Below are 27,844 nucleotides of genomic sequence, written 5' to 3'. Positions count from 1 at the left end.
CTAGGGTAGGTTGACGGGCAGAACTTATCAGCTCCATTTTTCTAGCAATGTGGAAATATATGACCAACACATTCAAAGTAAGTCAGATACTATGCGGGGTTTGGGCAGGAGTGTGGAGCAATGGAGCTGCTGGAGGTAAACAAAACTATTAAAACAAACAGCTCCACTTCGGAGCCTGTGCCTATGAGAAGCCTCTGCCTAGAGTATGGGAAATGCACAGGAATGCTCACAGCAGCCGGGTTTGCAGAAGCAGCATCCACCACTGGCAGGGTGTATAATCAACTGTAGCATATTCATAATGAAATGCTATCTAGTAGGAAAATTAACCAAGGCTGTGGGCATTAGCATAGGTGAGTCACAAAAACATAGTATTAATTTAAAAAAAGGATATCATTGAACGCACATGGGATGTCTATTTGTATAGAAGTCAAAACAGACAAAATAAATAACATACTATTTAAGTCAGGGGTAAACACACTATAATCCTCAGGCCAAAGCCAACAGACAGTCTGGTTTTTAAATAGAGTTTTACTGGATTACAGCTGACCATTTACATATAGTCTGTGAGTCTATGAGCATTTTCTTGCCACAAAGGAAAAACAGAAAAGCGGCAAGAGGTCATAGGAGAAATTACTCTCTGGCTTGTTGAGCTTACCAACTTCTGGTTTATGGATACACACACACACACACACACACACACACACACACACACACACACTAATGGCAAAACTACCAAGGGAATGCTTGCTACAGTTTCAGGAGAGGAAAATCTCTTAATGGATGGATGGAGGACTGTGTAATTAGGGAGAGGCCCACACATACTTCTGGAATATGGTTAGAAATCATACTTCACATTTTTATTTATCTTCTTTTTTAAGTGCTGGGTTTGAAACACAGAGCACTGGGCATGCAGTTAAGAGCTATACGACAGCCTCTAAATTTTGTTTTTTCCCCAGCTAGTGATATCCAGCATGTTCCTCTGCTGGACAGCGGCAGTGGGCCACAGTCACCTACAGAGTCACCACGGTGAACACCAGCACTGGGCAGCACCTGTTCGGCTCAGCTGGGGCATTCAGTGGTTAGTGTGTTCAGTGCAGTGTGAGCTGGGGCATTCAGTAGTTAGTGTGTTCAATGCAGTGTGAGCTGGGGCATTCAGTAGTTAGTGTGTTCAATGCAGTGTGAGCTGGGGTATTCAGTGGTTAGTATGTTCAATGCAGTGTGAACTGGGGTATTCAGTGGTTAGTGTGTTCAATGCAGTGTGAGCTGGGGCATTCAGTAGTTAGTTTGTTCAATGCAGTGTGAGCGGGGGCATTCAGTAGTTAGTGTGTTCAATGCAGTGTGAGCGGGGGCATTCAGTAGTTAGTGTGTTCAATGCAGTGTGAACTGGGGTATTCAGTGGTTAGTGTGTTCAATGCAGTGTGAGCTGGGGCATTCAGTAGTTAGTGTGTTCAATGCAGTGTGAGCTGGGGTACTCAGTAGTTAGTGTGTTCAATGCAGTGTGAGCGGGGGTATTCAGTAGTTAGTGTGTTCAATGCAGTGTGAGCTGGGGCATTCAGTAGTTAGTGTGTTCAATGCAGTGTGAGCGGGGGCATTCAGTAGTTAGTGTGTTCAATGCAGTGTGAGCGGGGGCATTCAGTAGTTAGTGTGTTCAATGCAGTGTGAACTGGGGTATTCAGTGGTTAGTGTGTTCAATGCAGTGTGAGCTGGGGCATTCAGTAGTTAGTGTGTTCAATGCAGTGTGAGCTGGGGTACTCAGTAGTTAGTGTGTTCAATGCAGTGTGAGCCGGGGCATTCAGTAGTTAGTGTGTTCAATGCAGTGTGAGCCGGGGCATTCAGTAGTTAGTGTGTTCAATGCAGTGTGAGCTAGGGCATTCAGTAGTTAGTGTGTTCAATGCAGTGTGAGCCGGGGTATTCAGTAGTTAGTATGTTCAATACAGTGTGAACTGGGGTATTCAGTGGTTAGTGTGTTCAATGCAGTGTGAGCTGGGGTATTCAGTAGTTAGTGTGTTCAATGCAGTGTGAGCTGGGGCATTCAGTAGTTAGTGTGTTCAATGCAGTGCTTTGCTGTGTTCTTTCAATTTGTCTTGAGTTTTTTGAGTTGTATACTAGGGCTTCTGTATTAAAGGACATACTTCAACTGAGGAGGAGATACACAAGGGTTCGCTTTAGTATTAATACTTTAAAAATAACTGTTACCCAAGCCTGTAACAGAGTTGTTGTGGAGGCTCATTTTCAGGGTGAGAAGATGATGTAACCTGAGACACTGGCAAGTCACACTGAGGACAGAGGAGGGGGCTGGACTTACGGAGTCTAATATTAAGAGGAGAAGTGGGGTCCGAGCAGACTGGGGCAAGTGAGGAAGGGGTCACAGAAGTGGGGGGTATCATACAGAGGAGGGGAACAAGGAGCCTGAGGCAGGAAACTGTCCTCAGGAAGCAACTGAGGAAGAACAGGCGTCAGACACAAAGACAGGCAGAGACGCACTGGAGGAAGAACGGAGGCAGGGTGAGGGAGGGCTGACAGAGCAGGGAAGAACTGTGCCTCCTGGGCACAAGGGAGGAGAAGACTTGGGGAGAACCCAGAGCCCAGTGGGGTCTACTCTGTAAAGCATCCCAGGCACAGACTTTAAGGTGGGCGGCCAACTCCTCCATACACCTCCCCATGGAACAGTGTCCTGATAAAAGATCTAGTCCCTGCAGGTCACTGGAGCCAAGTTTTCTTAGGATGCCCCAAACACGGTGACAAGGTCTTGGAAGAAGGCCAGCCAGGAAGAGGATGTTACCAAGCTCGGGAATCGGAGGCTGGAAGAGTTTAGTTTTCCATGAGAAGCTACAAGGTACAGCAAAAAGTGGGCTGCCCGCTCCCAGTGTGGATTAGCAAGACGCTTCCCTCCCCATCCCTTGTCTTCTTCATGCCTGAGAGGTGGAAGAAAAGAATCTGACATTCACAGAAAACCTACTGTGTGATAGGAACATTCCAGAAACTCAATCCCTTAACAGAGGGGCTTGGCATTTCTTTTCAAGAGGAAATGACAATGGTGGATGGAAGATGGGAACTGTATTCTACTCTTTAAAAAAATATTACATTTATTTGTGTGGGGGGGAAGAGGGGGGGAGAACATGCATGCTACAATGCATTTATGGAGGCCAGAGGGCAACTTTTGGGAGATGGTTCTTGCCTTCCATCATCAGGGACCAAAGCCAAAGCCAGGCTTTGAAGATTGGCAGCAAGCACCCATCCCTGCTGAGCCATCCCCCTGGCTCCTGATTGTGTTTTTGAAAGCAACTTTACATTCCTAGAATACCCTAAGCATTCTAGGGTTTCATCTGCTTCTACCCTTTGAACTATCAACATCAGGCAGAACGTCTGGCACAGTGAGCACCGCTAAATATTTGTAGAACAGACGACCTCTCAGGTCTCTGCTAATGTGGATGTTTCTGTAATCCTATAAATAACCAGGAGCCAAGGGCAGGAGAGTCAGCCAGAGCCCCCGGGAGAAGCACCTGCGCCAGGCAAGCCCTGCCCACAGGCACAGGCAGCTTCTCAGAAGGATGGCAGCGATTACCTTGGTCCACAAAGGGTGCCAAACGCACAATGAAATCGAGGCTGCAATGCTCAGTTAACAAATGCTCTGCAAATGGAGCTGCTTCGTGACGGAGTTGGCCATTCTGTGCAGAGCTCACCACCAGTCATGTGGCTGTTGTGACAGCCACAGCTCACGGCGGTGGCTAAGAAGCTGGGAATTAGGCTCTGTACGTCTGTGGCCCCCATCTGTCCGTCACCTGTGAACAGGGCGAACCTTCCCTGGCTCACCCTTGTCAGTGGCTGTGCCCCTGCTCACTCTCCTTCTGTGCCCACAGCACACCTGCGGCACACGTGGAGAGGGGTAGCCAGGCCTGACCTCCGCACACAGCTTACTCCTCCATCATGTTACTCTCCACCTTGTCTACGGTGCTACCCACTCTGGCTTGGCTCTGAGACAAGAAAGTAAGCCAGGCATACCTCTCCCCAAGCCCATCTGCAAGGAACTCAGTATCCGGGCAGTTCCACATAGACATGGAATCCATATCCCCCTCCCAGGGCTTGGGAAATGCTGAGGTACCACACAGCAGGGTTCTCACCAGGCCATGTCTTTAGACTAAACTAGAAGGGACACATGCCACCTGTCTTTTTTTTTTTTTTTTTTGGTTTTTCGAGACAGGGTTTCTCTGTGTAGCTTTGTGCCTCTCCTGGAACTCACTTGGTAGCCCAGGCTGGCCTCGAACTCACAGAGATCCACCTGGCTCTGCCTCCCGAGTGCTGGGATTAAAGGCGTGCGCCACTACCGCCCGGCCTGCCACCTGTCTTAATGTCTTAATGTTTCAAGAAAAATAAAGAACAGGGTGGAATTAGATCATCCTATAATAAGCAGCCCGTTTGCTCTCAGGTAGGTGAGGCCCTCTGTGCACCTCAGGGAAGAGAGACTTGTAATGCCTGGGACGGGATGCCAGCGGCTTAGCTGCTGGTTCCAGCACTTCCCTCCAGGAGAGCCTCGCTCCTCCAGCAGCTGGGTTCGAACCCAGCTATTGCATCCTGTGTGGCCTTAGCTCAAAATGACCTTCGAGTCCCTTTCCATCCCAGCGACTTGTAACTAAAGTACATCTGCTCCATCCAAGAGGGACAAGACAAATATTGCTTTTCCAGTAAGCAATACCTCGTGCTTTGGGAGGCACAGTTGGCCTACACACGTCAAGCAGAAGCTTGAGATTATGAGTTTGATATGTACAGGCCAACAAAGAGGAGCAGGACCACGGCCTGCCTTGGGTAATCAAGGTATGGCCATGAGCTGAGACATGGTTCCCAATTCAGATCAGCATCTACAATCAAAGGCCTTGAACAAAACAGAGTCATTCTCGCGTGGTGGAGAACACAGTGATGAGGAGTGACAAGGTAGCCATACTCCCCCGGGGCTGGTGTGCGTCCATGCTCAAGTGGTCAGCTCACAAGACGGTAGCTGGACCGTGGATGGATGGCTTGTGGGAGGCAAGGCCTTAAGTGAACACAGAACCACAATGGCTGTTCAAAACCAGAAACAAGCCGTTCTGCTTGCACAGAGATGTTGAGGGGAGTTGACAGGCCAGAGCCAAGAAGTGGAGGCCTCGTGTCAGCACAGGCACCTAGCAATCAGCTCAGCATACTACATTTATCGCAGCCACGGGAAGGAAGACAAGAAATTTATTCAGCCAGAGCAGGAGCTGGGACTTGAGACTTCCAGACTTCAGACTGGGCAGAGAAGGGCGAGCCGGGTGGTAATAGCTACTATGGTCTGAGGCCCTATCTCCATGCCCCACCTAACAACGGAAGCTGGAAGCAGGTTCACTTAGATGTTGCCTGTCCATCTTACTTGCTGCTGGGTCAAGGGAGGGTCCAGCAGGACTGGGGTAGTGTTGAAACCACATCTACTGAGCCAAGACATGCCCCCTGCCCCCAGCGCTTGGCTCCAAGGGGTAGTGACCCAGTGACTAAGTCTAACCCATCTCCACATTCCCTGGCCTTCCGCTCCCTTTGCCACACGAGGCTCTGCCCCAGTTCTCTGTGCTGCAGTGGTCAAGCTGGCCCTCTAGGTGGACTTCAAGAACACAAGGTGACTAGGGACATGGCGGGGAGGTAGCCCGAGAAGCTCTGGCTTAGTCTCTGAATTTCAGGGTTGCTCACAGTCTACATTTCCAATTCCCATTTCCTAAGCACCGCTCTAAGTCAGTGAACAGCCTACATGGGGCCTGAGTTACCTCCACTACACAATTACCACGTAGCTCACCTTCCCGTACCCATCTGACTCCTCAGAGCCATTTCAGCTGGCTTGGACTCCACCACACTGCCACCGCTTGCAGGGACCGCAGAGGCCTAATGACACAGTGGCTGACAGTTTGACAAATGACTAAAAGCCTCGCTAATGACCAACGCACTTGCTGGAAGGATGCTGTTTTATCTATAGTTAAGCCCAATGCATCCTTGGGCAACTCAGCAGACAAGAGTGCAAACCCATGTAGGGATGGCAGTTGTACTGACAGAATCTGCAGATGAAAGGAAGCAGGTCAGCTCTGTTCTCCAGGCCCGTCAGAACGTCCTGGAAAGAGCCCAAGCGATTCCAGCTCAGAAGCACGAGACACGGCAATTACAACTGCAGCCCCACTGTGCCTCCCAGAAGTAAAAATAAAGTCAAATACAGCACTTGCAAATCAAGGCACCTTCCAGGTGAGACACCATTACATGTCCAGCATCGTCACACTTCCTGGCTACTGACCACCCCTTAGAATGGCCCCCGTGGTCTGTCTATCTCAGCTGCGTCTCAGAAGACACTCATCAGACCAACTGCTGTTCCCTGGAATGAGAGGGGCCACACAATCCCTGCCTGGAAAATCACAGGAAATGCTTCTCTGGTTGTCAGAGTGAACCTTGTGCCAAACCAAGTCAGGAGCTGCTGGTGTAGGGACTGGACACCAGCACCAGCTCACCATACCACCCCAGAGTGTACCTCACTACCTGTACTTAGACCTCAGCTACAAAAAAGGAGGACATTTTGGGTCCTTTGCTGAGGGAGGTGGGGTTGTGGAAACGGGGAGGGAAAGACAGGGCCATGAGACCACTCACCTTCACCTCTAGACATCGTGCTGCTGAAAGCCCAAAGGAGACACTGAGAGGACCCTGGGGCCTGCATCAGATGTGGAGGCCCTGGTGGGTCTGGTGTCTTACCTGGGGAACCTTCTAATGGAGACACTACTGCTCAGCTCTCAACTCTTCACTTCCTGCTGTCTAGGAAAGCTGACCTAGGGGCAGAATCCACAAGGGACCACAGACAGGAGGTGAGGAGCCGCCAGCCGAAGTAATGCCGAGAGGCTGCTGACAGCAGACAGTTTGTTTGTCTTACTTTGTGGTGGTTGTTGTTTCTTGGTTTGTTTGTGGGTTTTTGTTTGTTTGTTTGAGACAGGGTTTCTCTGTGTAGCCCTGGCTATCCTGGAACTCACTCTGTAGCCCAGGCTGGCCTTGAACTCATCTCCTCCCTCTGCCTCCTGAGTACTGGGATTAAAGGCGTGTGCCACCACTGCCTGGCAGGAGCTACAGTTCAAAAAAACAATCAGAAGACAAACTCTGGTTTTTATACCAAATACTGGAAAATAAAAACAGAGAGGTGGTTTAGATGGTAAATGGGTTCCACCTCCAAACACACTGGATTTCAGCTGACACAGAAAAATTACCAGCAGGGTGGACAGGACCACAGACAGAGAGACTATAGTGCAGAGGAGCTGTTTAATTTTAAAGACATGGTAGTACTGTTGCTGGCATCCCTTCCTCCTCTTTCCACAAATAATGTGGCAAAAATACAGATAGGAAAGCAAAATAATGAGATATCAGGAATAAAAAGTATTGTATAAAATACTAAGTCAAATATGATAGTACATGCCTGTAATGCCAGTACGCAGGAGACTGAGACTGGAGGATTGCCTCTAGTTCACATCTAGCCTGGACTACATAATAACATCCTGCTCTTAAAAAAAAAAAAAAGAAATACTCCCAAATTATTTACCAGAACCAGATTAGAGGAAACATTCATGGATTACAAGGGTGTAATAAACTAGCATCCTCATACAGGCCAAAGAACCCTTTGGAAAGTGCTCTGGCCGTGTGCATCCAGGCCCATAAAGTGTTAATAGCATGACCTATAATATTACCTGTGGGACTCTACCCCGAGGAAATATTCAAAAGGAAGCAATAGGTATATAACAAACAACTGAGGACATTCGCTACATGGGAATGCTTAATATCTGTAACAGCAAGAAACTGAAGACACCGTAAAGAAATTAAGATCAATATAGGCCCTTCATGTAATCACTGCACAGGCATTAAAATGTTAATTATGAAGACAGTGAGGTTAACAGGGAAATCTGTTTTGCTCTCATTTGTCATGATTTTAGGTGGGAAAGGAAGAGCAAGATATGTGATTATGCAGATGTTATGGTTATCTTACTGGGATAAGACGGTAGGGTTGGAGGGTACAGCTTTTCCCTTCATCTTTCAAATATACCATATTGCTTTAGAATAAAAATAAGGGAGGATGTCAAGATGGTCTGTCAGGGCAGTACCTTGGCTCCGTCAACACTGATGATTCGGTAGCTGTTCCTGGTGACATCGTAGAAATAGGAAACAGTGACGGCCTGCTTGCTCGCGGGCACCCAGTTCTTCTTGGTGCTGGGGTCAATCTGGAAGACGTGCGCTCGAGTGGTGAAGATGGGCTGCTCTCTGCAACGGGACAGATGTGTGTGTGTGAATTAACGGAACCTGACCTAATGTATAATTTATGATTTCTAGGCCACCCACTGTCTCATACGATTTTAAATAGCTTTTCGGCAAAGATACATATGCATGAGAACAATTAAAATGAGGAGGAGGAGGAAGAGAGAGATACCCTGTGAGTAGTTTCTGCAACCCACACTCCATTTAACTGCAGCTACCTCGAGCTGCTGGGCAACTGGCCTAATGAGCAATGTGCTTAAAATGAAACTCTTTGTTCAGAGTTTTTACATCCCTGTCAAGTGTCCTATTTTTTGTTTGTTTGTTTCTCTGACATCCTATTGGTATTTCTGAGGCCGAGGGGGCACTTTGGAACTAATTCATTTTAGAAAATTTATTTTGGGAGATTCTGCGTCAACTTTAGGATTTTGCAACCCATTTGAAGTTTAATATTTCATCTGAGTATCTCTCAATTTGAGGGAGTGTTTTGAATGACCGAATTATTTTCTGTCCTTGGAAGAAGTGCCAGTTTGCTTTCGAAACCAGTAAGGACTTTACTGGTTGGGGCCTTCCCTAGTGTTCTGTGTAGCTCTCCCTTTAGTTTTATGCTCTCTCGGACCCTCTCCTCTCCAGTCTGACACTGACCTGCAATCTTTGTCTCCCACAAGCCTGTGATCGTTTCCTGTGACTGCTAAAAAATAACTAACCAAGTTAACATGTTATCTATGTTTTTCCTGTTTAGTAAAGAACTAATTAGGTCCTGAAAACAGGCACTAGTAACTAAGACAGATTTTAAAACTGTAACAGAATTCACTACACAGTCATACTTTGAAGTACCTACTTAACAAAGTCACAAAAAAATGAAACAGACTCATCACAAAATCTGCTTTTTGAAGAAAAGCTTTATAGGCAAATGATCTCAAAAATTATTTAAGTGTTCAAAAATAAGACAAAAATGAGGCGGGGGCGAGGGGTTGGGGTCACCAGCATGCAAAAATAAAGTTAAAAAAAAAAACACTACAGTAAACATTGATTAAAGATGCAAAATTAAATTGGAAGGTTTGATTTGGTTTAGTCAAATGAATTTTTAAAATCCCAACAATTTAGAAGAGATGTTGAAGCTCTCCCAGTGGACACAGAAGTTCCAAGTCTGGAGTGCTATGCTTTCAGTGGGGAGGTGCTGGGCAGAGGGGTCTCTGGCCCTGACGCCGCTCCCCCACAGCATCTGCAGAAGATGCATTATTGGAAACACAGCTCTCAAGGGAAAACTTTATTCTAGGAAAGCAATTTACTCTTTGAGCCTCATACAAGGGATGTCAGATAATATCATGGATATCGGCACAGTGTTAGAGGAAACTTCTGGAAGAGAACGGTATGAATGTAATGCCAATAGAGCGGCTTCTAAAGCTGGTATCCCAGAAGAGCAGCCTGGGGCTGGCACTCCTGTGCCTCTCTAGGCCCAGGGAGCAGGAAAAAGTAAGAGCAGGCATTTCCTTTAATGATCCTCAAGTTCACTTGCTTCATCCCAAACCCACAGCCTTCCAGCGGCTTAAGTGACAGCTGTAGAAACAAAAGGAAGATTCTCGCTGTAATGTTTCACATCTGTTGTCAAGAGGCCAAGCTGTGTGGAGCACATACTCATGAATACGAGGTGGGGAAGTCTGCCGTCTGGATGTCCCAGCTGTGGCACTCACAAGCCAACACTTTAGTTTTCTAATCATCCAAATACAACACTATAAAGAAAAACACATTCTCAAGCAACGGTCTGCATATGTGAGGGGAAGGAGGGCTGAACAGCTGTCACTACAGAGAATCTGGCAGGTTAAATTATACTGGATCTCTGTTGCCCTTTCCTACAACACTAAACAGTAGCCCAACAGGTCAGAGAGGAGTCCCTTTCAGGGACAGCCCAGGCTTTCAAGGAAGAAGGAAGAAGGGCTAGGGCTGGGGGTAAGCAGGCAACATGTGGACACTTGGTTGCTAAACCTTCATGATGGCAATTATCCATGATTACTAAAATTACCAGCTCCCAAGCCTGTCCTAACTCCTGGCACCCGACTCTCTAGTAAAAGGACTTCTATAACAAGAGTTCTAGGTAACTGTTACCTTCTGAAAATCTGGGAGAGTGCTTTCCTTAGACACTACCCAAGGATTCAGGAAACAACAGAGGACATGGTCCCCACAGTCAGCATCCCTCACCTAGAATGACTCTGTTGACTGTTAGTGGCTCATCTACTCCTGAAAAGTCTCCTACAGCCCTGGGGGTCAACCGTGGGACCAAGAACGAGTCTGTGGATGTGAGGGATTGGGAGGGGAGCTGAAGGAAGGCAGAGGTGCTCTGGTCTGAGGACAGGGCTCTGACCAGGGAGGAAGGGGGAGAAGGTAGGAGGCCTGCTGTGTTCCACAATGACTTTCTAAACATACTCTGTGTCCTCAAAGCCAGCAGCAGTGAGGAAGTCAGGCAATCAGTCAGAGTGGAGAGAGACGCAGGGAGGAGACTGGAAGGTAAGGTACAATGGCAGACTTGGTATGGCCAAAGTAGCCTGCTGTCTGCTTGGCATGACTTGGTGAGCACTCAGACCGAAGGCCACCATCTCCAAATTGGCCTTCTCAGACCTGGAATCTGAAAGCTTTGAGTTGCCATCAGAACCTCAACTAGAAATACACAGAGGTGGGGAGGTCCAGGGGTTCATCTGGACACCCCTGGTCACCACAGCCAGGCCTTCTACAGGAAGAGGCCGAGGAGGGATACTGTGGGGACTCTCACCAGACCCATTCTGAGTGTTCACTGTACCAAAAACCTGTGGCTCCACTGAGGCCACAGAGCTGCATTCCTTGGCCCTGAGTTTCCAGCACACACAGGTGGGGGTATGTGTAGTGGGGGATGGGGACACACAGGACCTGGACCTTCACATCCAGTCTAACTGAAGCTCTGTATCCAGAAAGCCACCTACAGGACTGGGATTTCCACATGAATAACCCAATCTGAGAGTACTGGGGAGTTTCAAGCTATTCTTCTGATATTCAAAAAGTCTAATGTTATTTCAAGTGGGAAAAAAAAAAAAGACCAGGATGAAAAGAACAGCCAGGCGCTGACATTTACCAACTGCTTAGCATTCTGCATATGGGATTCCTCATTTAGGATCACAATAATCTTGCGGGGAAAGTGCTGTACAGGTGGAGGAGACAGGCTCAGAATGGCCAAAAGACCTGCCTGGGTCCCACAGTAGGTGGCGTATCTGGAAGCTTCAACTCCCTCTTAACTGTAAGAATAGTTAAGACAGTAGCTGTGGACAGTATACAGCCTCCAGCGTGGTTCCCAATGTACTCTCCTCCCCTTGCATGCAGGGAAGATGTCATTTGTTTTGGTCTTTGTTTGTGTGTTTGGGGCCCAGGGTTTCCTAGGCAGGGTCTGTGTTAGTCCCCACAGCCCTCCAATTTGTGATGCTCTTACCTCGACCTCCTGCACTGGGATTACAGGTTTGCACTTCAGTCTGATTCTCTCAACCAACAGAACGTAGCAAAGGTGATGGGTGGCCATGTGTGTGATTAAGTTATACAGAATTGTAACTTGTTTTCAACTTACTCGCCCTCGCTGGCTTTCGGGAATATTAAGAGTCCCACGTTGTAAGGCATCGAGAAGACTCAAGCCAGCAACCAGAGAAGAAATGAGGCCCTTGGTTCAATAGCCCCAGACGACAGAATACTACCAACAACCATGTGAGTTCCAAACCAGATCTTTCTATAATCAAGCCTTCATGTGAGACTTCAGCCCGTACCTGACCACGGCACCTGACACACTCAGACTCCTGCCCTACAGGAACACGGTTTGCTTAAGCTGCTGAATTTGTGGTTTATTAAGGTGAGATAGATAACGAAGACCGTGTCCTTCACAGAAAGTTTACCACACACCACACGGAGGGCAATATCCTCATCAGATCCTCCTACCAGCTGTGCGTGGGCAGCGTTAGCCACGCAGAGAGCTAAGGGTCATAAGGTGATGCCAAGCAACAAAAAGAGCAGAATTGGAGTACTTTCAATTCAGAGAAACGGACCCCAACTTCGAAAGCTAATTTAGCCTCACCTGAGAGAGGACAAGTGCTGTATCTAGGACATCGCTGTCAGGTCCTATGTGTGTGCAAATCGGAATAAGGAGAGTCAACAGAATCAGAACTTCCCAGCCCACGAGGCTGCAGATCCCTCCCAGCAGGGACCAGTGCGGATCAGAGAGCAGAATCCACCTTCAGATGCAGTCTCATCCCCCTTTCTTTGGTGTTCAGTGCTCGGGGATTATATCTGAAACACTCCTATCCTTTCTCCACAGCTTTAAATAGAAAGCAGATGTTTCCGGATGGCAAAATGCTTCTTCAGGCAGACAATATAACCTACAGCTCCCTTGCATAGTCTTTTAAAAGCTGAAAAAACACCAATTGCTGCTCATTGAGCACATTTTGGAACCTGACAGTAATTGTCCCTAAGAATAATTAGATGCTCTGTGCAACATATGTACGTTTGGAACACGAAAACCACTCGGCATAGCCGCCGCTTCGGCTTTGAACGATTTCTGGCTCCGCGTGAAGTGATTCTGCAAAAGAACTGGCAGGACTACATTTTTCCCCGCTTTTTTTGCAGAAAAGAAAGAAAAATGAGGTTTTAACTTGTCATAATCTTTCACTCGCTCAGTGCCAGGCTGTTTTCTGACATGAATCTATGAAGCCTCGTGATTCTTATTTTCCTACTTCTATTCGATTTGAATTGCAAAAAGTGATTCAGAAATTATTTCTGCAGCTATTTAAACATTTCAAAGTCTCACGGCGTTCCCTACTTTGTCTTGACTCTTGAGCTCCTTCAAATAAACATCCACGCAGTACCCAGAGGAGTGTCTCCCAGCCTCGATGGTGAGGTCCTACCTGGCCAGCACCACAGGCTTCTCTGCTCTACCCCTCACAGGGCCAGCTCCAAGCACTGGGAATATTCACAGGCTCCAGGCCACCTGCCTTGCGCTGCCCTGTCACCAAACTGACTTCTGCTGTTCTCGTGTGTGTGTGTGTGTGTGTGTGTGTGTGTGTGTGTGTGTGTGTACACAGGTATACACATGCACATGTGTGTACATATTGCTTTGAAGGACAACCTCAGGGGTCATTTCTCTGGTACCTCCCACCTTTTATTTGACACAAGGGTCTCTCATTGGCCTAGAACTTCACCACATAGGCCAGGCTAGCTAGCCAGCCAGCTCTAGCCTCTGCCTGTTCCTGCCTGCCTCCCACCACACCATTACTGGGCTTTCAAGAGCACGCCACCAAACCTGGCTTTTTGCATTGGTTCTGGGGAATCTAAATTCAGGTCTTCGCACTTATGAAACAAGGAAGCCACCACCCTGGGTCTTCTGCTGTTTTCCTTTAGGACTTCTGTTGTTTGGGAACACTAGGGATCATACCCAGGGCCTCACATATGCTAGGCAGGCATTCTGCAGCTAAAATGCCCCAGCCCTCTTCCAGAAGTTCTGAAATCTCTACTTTCTTATTATATCCATACCAACAGCCAGGGCCATTTCCTACCACAGCATCTCACGAGGTCTGACGTGTAATCCATTTTTATTTTGTTTGTTTTGTTTTCATAGTGCCTGAGACCTTGTAAATGCCGGGCAATCCTCCATTACCATGTTACACTCAGAGCCCTCTCTCAGGATACAAGCAAGGACCAGAAGCATTGCTCACCTGGCCCCTGGCCAGCATTCCAGATGGCTAACAGGCCCCTTGCCTGCGAGGCCAAATACCCCGAGACCAGACAGAGAGATACAAGAGAGGAAGGTGGAGATGCAGACAGAAAGTCTCACGTATTCTCTCAAGCAGAAAATCTAATTCACAAGCACATTGGGGTTCTACTCTCACACAAAATCCAAATAGTAGGTTACCACTATTGCAGAAATGACTGCATACATGAATAGTAAAATATAGTGAGGTGATGAGGTATAAAATCACTAATTAAAAACAAACCAATGTGTACAAATTATGTACAAATTAGACAGAAATTATGATTTTTTAAAAAGTTCTATTCACAATAGCAACCAAAAAAATACAGTGTCTAGGGATCTATTTAAGAAGTATGCAAAATATATTAAAAATAAAAATTTCCAAGGTACATGGAAGAAAACATTAATAAATACGACATACCCCATTCTTACATAAAACAATCAATATGAAGATGTTAATTGCCTCTAAATTAATATGTAAGTAATATAATGAAAATATCAGCAGAATTATTTTTATAACTGGACAAGGTCATTTATATAGAAAACTCATTATGTGAACAAAGTCCAAAAAGCAAAAAAATCTGAAAATGAAGAGCAATGGGAGATATTTAGCTATATCAGATACTGAAATATATTATTATAAAATTAACAGCAAACAAAAAGGGAAGTGTTAGCAAATATGCAGACACATTCATAGAAGAGAACACAATCTATAAATAGAAGCCTCAGGAACTGTGTGCATGGTACAGGCAGTTCTGCCCATTTTCAGGGACAAAGAATTATTCCACACATCTTGTTCCAAGAATGCACAACTATGCAAGGAACTTGAACCTACCAGGCTTGACTCAGAAACCCATCTCCCTTGCCCGTCTGAGCCCCTTCAAGGGGACCACAGCTGCCTCACTGTGTTAAATTATTTTCACACATCACCAGATGCTAATTATCACACCTGATAAAATCAGAGACCTCAGAGTGAAAGCATTTGCCATAAATCCTCCTAGTTCACTGACAGGGGATTTCCCCTTTAAGGTCACATTTACACCAGAGAGCAGAAGAGACAAGTGCCCCCAATGAATGATGACAGGCTTGATTAATGATGCTACTTATTCCTTGGAGTGTCTGGCAGCTTTTAAAGAGCATTCAGCACACATTCTCCTGTTGTGATGTGGGTCTAATTAAGTTCCATAGGCCAAGGCTGCCCCAGGGAGGACATCTGATCTGTTCTCATGTGCTTTGGATCTGGAGAGCCAGTAGTAGAGAAATGAACCAGGAAAGCAAGTACGGCCATGGGCGGAAGTGAAGCTTCTCTCTGAGGACGCAAGGTGGTGAAGAGCTTATGGGGGAGGTGAGAAGGTGGGTGAAGGGTGAGGCCACTCATTACAAAGCTGCAATGCATTCCCTGTTCAAATGCCCCCACACACACACACACACCGGCACAGACAACACTCTCCCACCCCCACACACCCTCCCTCGCTCCTGGATAGAGGTGAATGTCTCATTCACTAGAACCGCTGGGCATTTACAGGAAGGGCTATCAGGAGATGGGGCCAAGGGCAGGACACAGCCAGCTGTGGATCCTGAACACCAGTTAAGGAAACCAGTCTTCATCTCAAGGCCAGCATCTGTCGACTGTGCTCCACAGAAAATTTATATCAAAGCCATTTTCTATTCCAAATGCATTCCAAAAAATACATATGTAGGGAAAATGTTAAATGCATTTAGATATCTCTTCCCATAATTATGCAATTACACTTTTAAGAAGTGGCATTCTTAACCCAATACTGCTGGGAAATCACATGGATGCTATATCTGTCAAGTGAGCTACACCCAGTGTGTAAGGTGTACTTATAGACTACCCTAGGCATGCATGGACATTCTATTCACTATATGCCATCCATAGAAAGTATCTTAGAATTTCAGCACTACTCATCATTTTATTCTGCAGAAAGCATATTGAGTATCTAAACTATTGTATTAAAAAAAAAAAGCTCATCCCAGGGCTGAGGATATGACCGAATTGATGGAGTGCTTGCCTAGCATCTACGAAGTCCTGGATCAATCCCTAGCACTGACTAAGATAGGTATGATTGGCACATGGCTGTGACTGCAGTATTCGGGCAGTGGCGGCAGGAGGATCAGAAATTCTAGGTCATCCTTTGGCTAAGTAGTGAATCTGAGGCCAATCAGGGCTACATGAGACCCTGTCTGGAAAAAAATCATGGTGAGTAGAACAAGTTTTGAATAAAAAAAATCAGAATTTTACACTTTACAAACTGTGAACCTCACAGCCAAGAATTGGAAAACATCCAAGTAATGATTTCTGGAAAAAGCAGGTGGTGAATTGCCAGGCTCACGATGCTTAATGATCTCTGGGACAGCCTAATTCAAGAGAGGGACAAATCCTGCTGAAGGAACAGTGTGTGTGCCTCTTCTTGCTACAACACATCTGTGCACACAGATTTCCATATTAGACCACAATGGAGCACCTTAGAGCTGACTTGATGCTACACAAGGCTGTGACTTGGCAACACCATTTCTAATCTTAAGCAAGGAGGATTTTTTTAAAGACTATGGAAATAATGTTCTCAGTTTTAAATGTTGAAGGATCTTATATTCACCTATAATAAAAAATACATTAGATGTTTGACTAAGCACTCTGTCTTAATAAGCTAGAATTTTCTTTGACGTTTCACCCTGATACTGTTAAGAAGTGTTATAAATAAGTGTGACTAATCAGTAGCAATGAAATTACTGCGAGATCGTATCTTGCTGCCTCCTCCTCACTTTACCTGGGAGTATGTCAAGTTTGATGATCTGTTGCTCTCCCATTAATATACCAAGATGGGCCGGGTGTGGTGATGCATGCCTGGAACCCGCACTGGCAGCAGAGAAAGATCACCTCAAGTTGGAGACCAGCCTTGTCTACACAGCAAGTTTCAAGCGAGCCAGAGCTATATGGTAGGACTCTGCCTCAAAACGATGCCTAATAAATAAATTAAATTAAAATTTGAAAATGAAAATTGCTTTTTCATGGTAACTAGAAAATGCTGTGTTTAGAGCAAAGAAGTATCACAGTCCAGAAATGCAATGCAGAGGGGTGTCCGCAATGCAGAGGGGTGTCCGCAATGCAGAGGGGTGTCCGCAATGCAGAGGGGTGTCCGCAATGCAGAGGGGTGTCCGCAATGCAGAGGGGTGTCCGCAATGCAGAGGGGTGTCTGCAATGCAGAGGGGTGTCTGGCACCTGCATTGAGAACAAACGGAAGGAAGGTACCATAAGCTGCTCCTGGGGCACCACTGTACAACCCTCCTGGAGTGGAGAGGCGAATGCCTGGTCGCGAGCAATGAGAATAGGCCACCAGGAACAGGCCACTGAGACTTTGAAAGTGGCATTAGGAGAATGTCGGGTTTCCAGTCCAATAGGTACACAACTGAGAAGTTACCGTGCATCCTAACTGATCAAGCAATAACCTGAGCTTAGCTCTGTTACCAGGCTCTGTCACCGCTTCACACTGTCCCTGTGTCACAAAGGCCACAGCAAACCACGGCTCTCTAACTGGACACAGAGTCACAACTCCCCAGAGCAGAAACCCAGTGCTAACCAGGGCAGGAAAATCTGCACTGCAGCCCATGAACTGCTGAAGTCTCACTATGGACAAGTCTGCGGGTTAAACACCGTGGGGACTAGTACAGAGTTGTATTATGGTTGGTAGTGATGTTTTGGGGTGTTGAGTTGAGAAGGATGGAGTTGTAATGGTTAATCTTCACTGTCAATTTGACTGGATTTGAAGTCCCCATAGGAGAAACGCCTCTTGAGCATACCCGTGAGGGGGTCTCTATAGAGAATATCCACACTGAGTGCTGGCGACACCATCCCAAAGACTAGGGTCTCAGGCTGAATACAAAATAAAAGGGGGAAGCAAGCTGAGCACCCCTACCCACTCTTTGCTTCCTGACTGCAGACACAATGTGGCCAGCCACCCCATGCTCTTGCCGCTTGCCACATTGCACTGGGGTCCATCTTTCTCCAACCGAAGACACAAAGGAAGCCTTCCTTCCTTTAGACTCGTTTGTTACCCCGATGAGAAAAGTAGTGAACACAGGGTACCTCTACTCGTTTAACTGTTTACTTTCTGGAGCCCCACCAAGTTCTGATGGAAGATCAAAGAAAAACCCAAGACTCTTCTAGCATGTGGAGAGGAAAGTAGCCTTTAAAAACACCAGCAGTGTTCTGTCCTTAACAATGTTTGCCTCAGGAGAAACTAACGTGCTAGGAGCATTATCAGAGCCTAAATGACCCGGGAGACTGGGGTTACCCAAATCCAGACCCCTCAGCTATTTAGTCCCACCTGCGCAGTGGAGCTGCTGGACCACCAAGACTAAGAATCCATCACGAGACTGTTAGGACCCTCTCCCCAACACAGCATACCAACGCACTGCTGAAGACAGTTCCTATACCTATATGCCATGTCTATCTTTCAATAAAAAATTACATGGAAGGAATATTGGAATAATCAGATCAGGAATTTTCAAAACTGTGATTAATACATTAAAAAGGTTTGATGGGAAAAGTTGACAATGGGTAAAAACAGATGGTAGTTACTGTGAGCAGAGAAAGGGAGAGTCTAAGCAAGAATCAAGCAGGAATATTGAAGATTAAACCACCACAGGGGCCAGCAATGGTTCAGTGGGTGACGACTGTGTTAGTCTAACAACCCAAGTTTCATCATCAGAATCCGAGTAAAGGTGGAGGTAGAGAACCAACTCCACAAGATTGTCCTTTGACCTCCATATGCATGTGGTGGCAAGTGGGTGCCCACAGACATGCACCACACACAAATTGATAATGATGGTGATGATGGTGGTGGTGGTGATAATGATGGTGGTGGTGATGATGATGGTGGTGATGATGATGATGATGATGGTGGTGGTGATGATGAAGATGATGGTGATGATGATGGAAACAAACTGAAGGGCTGAGGATAGTATCTCCAAGCTTAAGGTATGACAATGGAAACTTTCAAAGCTGAAAAGCACATAGTAAAGAGTGAGGACCCCCCCCAATACAAGAGCTGAGGGAAAACTATGACAGGTATGACATGAATAATATGACTACTAGAAGAAAGAAATGAAGTACCATTTAAAGCAACAATGACAGAAAATTTCACCCAAGTTAATGTTAGACACCGAACCACAGATCCAGGACAGCAAAGAACATCAAATTAAGGGCTAAATGAAACCATAAGCTCTAGTTTGGTTTTCTGTTGGTGTGATAAAACACTGAGCAAAAATAACTTGGGGGAAGGGAGGGCTTATCTGGCTTACAGGTTACCATCTATCGCCGAAGGACAGGAACAGGAACTCAAGGCAGGAACCTGGAGCAGAAGCAGAGACCATGGAGGGATGCTGCGTGCTGGCTTGTCCTTAAGGCTTGCTCAGCTTTCTCTTTCTTTTTTCTTCCTTCTTTTCGTCTTTCCTTCCTTCCTTCCTTCCTTCCTTCCTTCCTTCCTTCCTTCCTTCCTTCCTTTTCTTGTTTTGGTTTGGTTTGGTTTGGTTTTTGAGACGGGGTTTCTCTGTGTAGCCCTGGCTGTCCTGGAACTCACTTTGTAGACCAGGCTGGCCTCGAACTCAGAGATCCTGTTGGGATTAAAAGCTTGTGCCACCACCACCTGGCTTTCAGCTTGCTTTCTTATACAACCAAAGGCCTGCTTAGGGGTGGCACTTCCCAGTGAGCTGGGCTCTCCCATATCAATCATCAGTCAGTAAAATGTCCCACAGACTTGCCCACAGGTAATCTGATGGAGGTAGCTCTTCAACTGTTGTTCTCTCTTCCCAAGTGAATATATAGTTAGTACCAGGTTGGCAAAAAATAAACCAGAGCATCATTCCAATACTTATCACATGAAAACTTCAGAAGACGAGAAATAAAACCTTAAAAAGAAGCCGGTGAGAGAGGAATGACCTACCTTACCAATATGGGACGAAATATGAAAACATCTGACCTTGTTTCACATACCATATGAGCAAGACAAGAGTGGGGTGCAGTATTTAATGTGTTGAGGGAGAAAAGACACAAGTCTAAAATTCTGTACTCTGCAAAATTATCCTTTGGGGGTGAAGGAGAAATAAAGAACCTTGGCTAAAGATTGATGGAGTTCGTTGACAATCAATGTGCCTTGCAAGAAACATTAAAGGGAGCTGGGAAAAAGAAACAGGATTATGTCAGAAACTGAGATGTACAAAAAGAGACAGGCACAATAAGTGAAAGGGAAAAATCACACTGTCCCTTATTCTCAGCTGCCTTAGACAGACAACAGGGTGTTCAGACAGGAGTAAATGCAATGTGCCTTACTGTGCCTGCATACACTCACACTCTTATATGTAAGTGTGACAGGACACAGTGTACCTTGCTGTGCATACAATGCTCACATTCCTATATGTAAGTGTGAAAGCAGACAGTGTACCTTGTTGTGCATACAATGCTCACACTCTTATATGTAAGTGTGACTGGAGACAGTGTACCCTGCTGTGCATGCATATGCTCACACTCATATGTAAGCGTGACGGCAGACAGTGTACCTTGCTGTGCATACAATGCTCACACTCTTATATGTAAGTGTGACTGGAGACAGTGTACCCTGCTGTGCATGCATATGCTCACACTCTTATATGTAAGCATGACAGCAGACAGTGTACCTTGCTGTGCATGCATATGCTCATACTGATATGTAAGTGTGACAGGAGACAGGGAGGGCACAGGTGGAGGGGGAATCAGGGACATTTCACTGCTGTAAGACACGTCTGTCTGTGAAGCACGACACTGTTATTTGAAAGTGGGTTTGGGGTGAGAATGTAGCTTGGTGGCAAAGCCCTTGCATTCCTTAAACCACAAAAGATAAAAGAAAAGTATAAAGCCAAGAGGTGGGGGGGGGGTGGACAAGAGCAGAGCAGAGAATCAAGTAAAAATTAACATATCTGATAGACATTAATTCCATTGTATCACCAATCACCTTAAATGTCAATGTTTTAAATTCATCAGTTGAGAGATCAGACTAGATTAAAAAAAACAAATATATGTTATCAATAAGAACTACACTTTAAATATAAAAGTTAAAAATAGATTAAAAGTGAAAACAGGAAGATACATCATACTCATAACTCATCAATAGATAGAGAGGCTAGCTAGACTAAGTTCACACCAGGCAGATGTAGAAGCACTAAAGGTTATCAAGGCTAAAGGGGGCCTTACACTTGAGGGTCACTACTCAAAGGAGACAGGGAATGCTTGCTGGGTGTGCACCTCCCACAGTGCACCACCACATGAGACAAAGCTGAGAGAACTCAGGGCAAGGCAAACCAACCCACCAGTGCCGGAGACTCTAACAACCCCCACGACAAACAGACAGATCCAGAAGGCAAAGGCATCAGTAAGGACACAGCTGAACCTAATATCACCATCCATCAGCTGGAAAAGATTGACAGCCATAGCTTGCTTCATGAAAAAACAAGATTACACACAGCCCAGCTCGCAGGGAGTATTCACCTAGACAAGACTACATTCTGGGCCACAAAACATATCTTAACAAATTTAAAAGAATAAAAGCCGCATAATGTCTGTTCGTAAGAGTGGAATTAAATTAGAAATGAATTGTATACACTGATGACATGACCACCCCACGGTATGGTTAAGGGGAAGATTTTTATTATAGATATGAGAGAGAGAGAACAGCCAGAGGCAGCTGAAAGAGTTCATAGCAGAGAGAGGAAGCAGTAGACTGAACACGGCCAGCAGACTGGACATGGCTAGGGCTATCTATAAGAGTGGGCAGAGTAGCGGGGGTAGAGAATAGAGAGAAGACAGTGAGATAGGAACAGAGTAAAGAAGGGAGGGAGGGGGGGCATAGAGAAGATGAATGAATACAAAATAGCAGGGTTATAAGGAGAATGAGTACCTGGGGGGAGGGAAGCCCGTGAGCTGGAGGAAGTTTAGGGTAGAGGAGGAGGTGAAAAGGGCTAGGATGCTAACATGAACTTTGAAATGTGTAATGGGTCCTTGTGATACTGAAGGAGCCTGGAGGCCAGCAGGAGCTTTGGTGTGCTAACAGACACAGGTAGTCATTTGTCCCTTCTTCCAGGGACAAGTGAAATGACTCCTCTCAGTAGAGGGGAACCAGCTTCACAAGTTCCTGAGGGATTCTGGCTTTTATCTAACCACCAAAAGTCCTCTTGGTCCAGGTTGAGCCCATTTCTGGACACCTGGACTGCCTTTTGGAGTCCGGGGAATCAGCGTCTCCTTTGGACCTGACATTAATAACAAGGTGGATGTATTAGTTTTTCTGTTGTGGAGTTAAAACACTGATCAACCTGGGAGGGAAAGGGTTTATTATACATGATAACCAAGTGAAACGCCCTAGATATATAAGGCAGTTTCACTACTTGAAAATCAATTAATATAATCCACCACATCAATAGGATAGTGAAGGAAAATCACATTATCATATCAGTAAAGAAAACGTGTTTGACAAAATCTAATGCTCATTCATGTAGAAGAAAAACTTCTGTCAATCAGCGATGACCAGGGAGGACTTTCTCAGCTTTGCAGGGGACAGTTACAGAAAACTTGGCAACCAGCGGAACAGTCAGTGGTGAGAAATTCAGAAGTTTTACTATTTTTTTTCTTTCTTTTTCAGCACCGTGCTGAAAGTCCTATCTATTGCAGTAAGTCAAGAAAAGGAACGAAGATATGCAAATTAGGAAGAAATAGATAAAAGTTTCTTTGCTCACAGATAGCATCATAGTCTTGTAGAAAATTCAAAATTCTGAATAGACTTCTGGAACAAGTAAGCAATGGCAGTACATAGGTCTAAACTGAACTAAACAAGTAGATAATCTGCAACACTCTGGTAAGAAATAGCAAAGGACTAGGTGAAGAGACCCTGTATTGGTTCTATTGTTGAGATGGCTTAGTCCTGAGGAGAGACCCAGTGCCTGGGTCACACAGTGGACAGCCTCATGGTGGGAACACACGTGAAAGAAGACCATGAGGAAGGAAGCGGGCAGGGTTTGAGGAGACAGGCTTGCTCCCTTATAACTAATTCCTCCATGTGGCATCAACCCTCTCAGATGGAGTGCCTCCAATGGCCACATCCCATCCAATGGCCATGTCCCCACCAATGACCATGTCACTATGTCCCACCTCCTAGAAGGTTCTACCACTGCCTATATCACAACATGGACCGTGTCCAAACTGTGGCAGAGATATATTCCATATTCATGGACAAGAAGAGTCAAGAGTGTCAAGATGTCAGTTCATCACAACTTTACCAACAGATTCAGTGCAACCCTGTCAAGATGCCAGCAAGTTATTTTGTAGATATTGAGAAATTGAACAGGTACTGAAACAAAGAGGCAAAGACTCTTGGCATCTTTAAGAATTACTAGAGGCTAGGGGTGCAGTTCAGTAGTGGAGTGCTTGCCTAGCATTCAGGAGGCTCCTCGTTCAATGCCCACCCCACCCCAAGAGTAAAGTCAGAGGGGAGAGAGGAAGGGAGAAAGAGAGAGAGGAAGAGAGAGAGAGTGACTTACACAGAATACTCAAGACTGTGTGAAATTTGAAAAAATAAATAAATAAAAGAGATCAATAGAACAGAATCCAGAATCCCAGAAATAGTCCCCCATAAATCCCACATAAATATCAAAGATAATCTTTTCAACAATGCTGCCAGAACAACCGTACATTCAGATGTGGGAAATAATCCAGACCCAGATCTTACACCAGTCTCAAAAATGAACTAAACGTGATCACAGACTTAAGTGTAAAACACAATACTATAAAGTCTCCTAGATTAAGATAACATAGAAGAAAATGTAGATAACTATAGGTATGGTGATCACTGCAAAATACAACACCAAAGCCTCAATTCATGAAAGAAATAACTGATGAGCTGGGTTTCATTAAAATTTAAAACTCTTAGCCAGACATGGTGGTACATGTCTGTAATTTTAACACATGGAGGGCTGGGCAGGAGAGTCGTGAATTCAAAGGCTGTACTACAGAAAGATCTTTAAAAATCTAAAACTTTTCCTACATGAAAGACTGCGTTTAGCAAAATAAAAAGACAATGAAAAGAAAACACTTCCAAGAAGCACATGTGAGAAAGGATTGTTATAAAAAATATACAGAGAATGCTTACAAGTCAATAATAAGAACATGGACCGAACTGAAACCGAACAGGACAGGCGATGAGACCCTCTTTCTTTCATCCATGTAGAAGGCAGAGGAAGAAGAAAATCGCTTGAGCTCTGGAGTTCCAGGACAGACTGGACATCACAGTGTGACCTCCACACACCTAACACGGAATACCTAACATCTGGTGATGCTCAGGACGCATCGGTGAGAAGGACATATAGTTGATGTCTCTCAGGCCATTCTGATCTGCATAACAAAATACCATAGACTGAACAATTTCAAAAAACATAAAATTGTGCTGACTTCAGCAGCACATATACTAAAAATTGGAACAATACTACAGAGAAGACTAGCCTGGCTCTTGTGCAAGGACGGCATGCAGATTTGTGAAGTGTTCCATGTATTTAAACGGAAAAAAAAAAACAATCCAGAAAATTATTTCTCACAGCTTTAAAGGTCAGGGAAGCCAAGGTCCGAGGCAGGTTTATTGTCTGCTGAGGGTCAAATCCCTGACTACAAGGTGCGCTGAATACCAATGGAAGAAGAGAACAGGGGCAAATTCCCTCTCCACGAACTCTTTTCCAAGGGTTCTTAATCCGCTCACGAGAGCACAGTCTTCATGACCTAATCGTGTCTGAAAGCCAAACCTCACCCACAATACTGTTGCATGAGGGTGAAATTTCAACAAGACATAAATATTCAAATCACAGCAGCCAGCAAACAGGCCTATAAAAGGGCAGTCAACATCATATGTCATCATTTGCAAATGAAAACAATATACCATGACTTACTTATTAGGGTAACCCAAATCCCAAACACCAATAACATCAAATTCCGGCGAGGATGTGGACCACCCGAAACCATCATCCACTGCTGGTAAAAAATGCAGCTCATCGAAAAACAGCTTTGCTGAACATTCTTTTAACCTATGATCCAGTAACCGTACTTCTCAGTACCTACCCAAAGGAATGGAAAACCAGCCACACATAAACTTGAATGTGGATGTTTATTCAAGTTCTATTTGTAATTATCAAGACTTGGAAGCAACGAAGGTGTCCTTCATAATGGGTGGATAGATAGATGAACTGTAGGTACAACCAGAATCAGAGTATGATCCTAACTGTCCAACAGTCTATAAAATGCAAACCTGTAGAGATCTACAGAGACCTTCTAAAAAGATCAGTGACTGCCGGTGTGGGGGAGGAGACAGGGGATCTTCAGGGCAGTGAAACTCCTGGGTATGATCCTACACTTCTCATTCCTCATTTATCCACACCCACAGGAGGTACAGCCCCAGGAGTGAGCCGTACACTGCAGACATGGGGCGACAATGACGTGCCAGTGTAGCTTCTTCACTGACTGTAGAGGATGTAGACAGTGGCACAGGATGCCGGCAGCGTCCACGCTGCTTATTTTTCCTATTGCTGTGACAAAACATTTGACAAAAGTGACTTAGGAAAGGAAAGGTTTCTGTGGGCTCACGGAGTGAGGATATAGTCCATCATGGCGGGAAGACATGGCGACCGCCAACGCTGGGGGGGGGGGGTTTCCCTCCTCAGTTACACTCTCAGGACAGACCCTCACATATACTGAGAGGTTTGTCTTCAGAGTTACTCTGAATCCCTTCAGGATGCCGTAACATGGGCCATAACATGAGAACTCTCTGGAGGTTTTTGTTCCGGCTTTTTTTAGTTTTTCCTTTGCTGTTGTTGTTTGTTTTTGTTGTGGTTGCCTGCCAGCTTTGCTGAGAAAATAAATGCTAACTCATAGGTGATGAATATCCCCCCAGAAACCCATGTGTCAAAGGTTTGTTCACACCCAGGTGGAGCTTTTGGGAAATAGAACCTCTAGAAGGTGGGGCCTAGGAAGTGGTCTATAGCCCACTCCACAAGGTGGAATCTATGTCTGGTATCAATAGCTGAGCCAAACCTTGCAGCTGGCTAGGACACAGACCTTGAGGGAAAACCCAGCACTATAATTCTGCTAAATGGACCTAGTAACCAGCTGCTCCCTAAGTTCTTCTCTCTATATCCATAGATTAGCACATCTCAACCCTCACCAGAGAAGCTTCTTTTTGCAGTAGATGGTGATTAATACACAGACCCATAACGAATAAGCACGCAGAGAATAATAGTGTGGAACACACACTCTAACTGAGACATCTCTGTCAGGCTGCACCCCCACACAAGGCTCGGAAGCCATAACTGAAAAGGGGATAGAAAGAATGTAAGAGACAGAGGGGGTAGATGTCTGGAGCAGAACTGATTTGCTGGACAGGTCAGTGCGTGCGGTTGTGCACATGAATTCACAGTGGCTACGGATACATGCGCAAGATTGTCACATGATCAAGCCAGCCAAAATCCCACCATGGATTGCGGGGGAGGTGGGCTCCTGAAGTCCCATCCTTATGAGATTTTGGTGCTTGATGGCCGCTGGAAGAATGATACTGTATTTTCTTTGGGGTAACTGATGCTCCAGCAGATGGTCTACCTACCACCCCTGCACATTCAGATAGGACTAAATGGACTCCGTGAGTATGGGGGCAGGACTAGATAAAATAAAATTTAAACATAAGAAAAGATTAGCCATGACAGCATGTATAAAAATGCCTTTTTGGTATAAAGGGCAACCTGCAAAGGGAATACTGTAATACGTTAATTACAGCCAGAAGACACTACTGCACAGATTCCTTTTTCCCTTAGACAGCTGAACCAGCCCAAAGAACCTGTAATAGCTCCCTCTCCCTATGATCATCACAAGTTAAACAAAGAAATCCTCAAAAGGAATAACAGTGTGCTTTCATAATTTAATTTTTTTCTAAGTTTAAAAAATGCAGCATTCTGGGGCTTTTTTCTCTGACTGCCAAATTAGTGGGACTAGTCTTGGCTGCTTTAATGAGTCCTCTGTACCTGTTAGGATCCTGGGTAGCAGCTGCAGAGTGCAGTCTAGTTCCGGTTCTAGAAGACAGCCCTTGTGGGGAGTGGCTACCACCTTGACTTCCGGGGAGTGGCTACCACCTTGACTTCCGGGGAGTGGCTACCACCTTGACTTCTGGCTGGGGGGCGGGGATGCTGTTTTTGTTTTCTGAGGAATCACACTTGTTTAAAATTAGAATGTGTGGTGTGAAGAGGCTGGCGACTCGCCAAGTCAGTTACAGAAAGTGTAAAACACAAAAGCAAAGGTGCAGGCATGCCTCAGGAACACTTGTGATGTTTTTATCTCCGCTGACACTTGGTCTCTCCGGCAAATGCTTATTTTCTGTGTGTGTGTGCGTGCGCGCTCCAATAAAGCTTTATTCACAAAATAAACCGCAAGAATAGAGTTGGTACACTTGGTAGATTAAAAATACAGGATTTCTGGCTACATTTACATTTTAGGTAAACAGTGAATTTTTTTAAACTTTTTATTGAGGTATAATAAATTCGGATGGTTGCCGGGCGGTGGTGGCGCACGCCTTTAATCCCAGCACTCGGGAGGCAGAGCCAGGCGGATCTCTGTGAGTTCGAGGCCAGCCTGGGCTACCAAGTGAGTTCCAGGAAAGGCACAAAGCTACACAGAGAAACCCTGTCTCAAAAAACCAAAAAAAAAAAAAAAAAAAAAAAATTCGGATGGCATTAAATCCTCTCTTTTGAAGTCCA

The 27,844-nt window shown here is 45.5% G+C and overlaps 1 protein-coding gene and 1 non-coding gene across 2 annotated transcripts in view; one reads left to right on the top strand and one right to left on the bottom strand.

Annotated features, from left to right (window-relative positions):
• The window catches only part of Homer2 (homer scaffold protein 2), a 92,899-nt gene that overhangs the window by 30,229 nt on the left and 34,826 nt on the right, over window positions 1-27,844 (bottom strand). Inside the window, exon 2 of the mRNA XM_059253289.1 lies at window positions 8,121-8,277. Coding sequence (XP_059109272.1) covers window positions 8,121-8,277 — 157 coding nt within the window. The remainder of the gene's footprint in view (window positions 1-8,120; window positions 8,278-27,844) is intronic.
• LOC131902872 (U6 spliceosomal RNA) lies at window positions 24,502-24,612 on the top strand. Its single transcript, XR_009377151.1, has one exon. It is a non-coding gene; the product is annotated as a U6 spliceosomal RNA (small nuclear RNA).

Source organism: Peromyscus eremicus, chromosome 1 (genome assembly GCF_949786415.1).
Source record: "Peromyscus eremicus chromosome 1, PerEre_H2_v1, whole genome shotgun sequence".
NCBI classification, from domain to species: domain Eukaryota; kingdom Metazoa; phylum Chordata; class Mammalia; order Rodentia; family Cricetidae; genus Peromyscus; species Peromyscus eremicus.
This window is presented reverse-complemented; position numbering and strand designations above follow the sequence as displayed.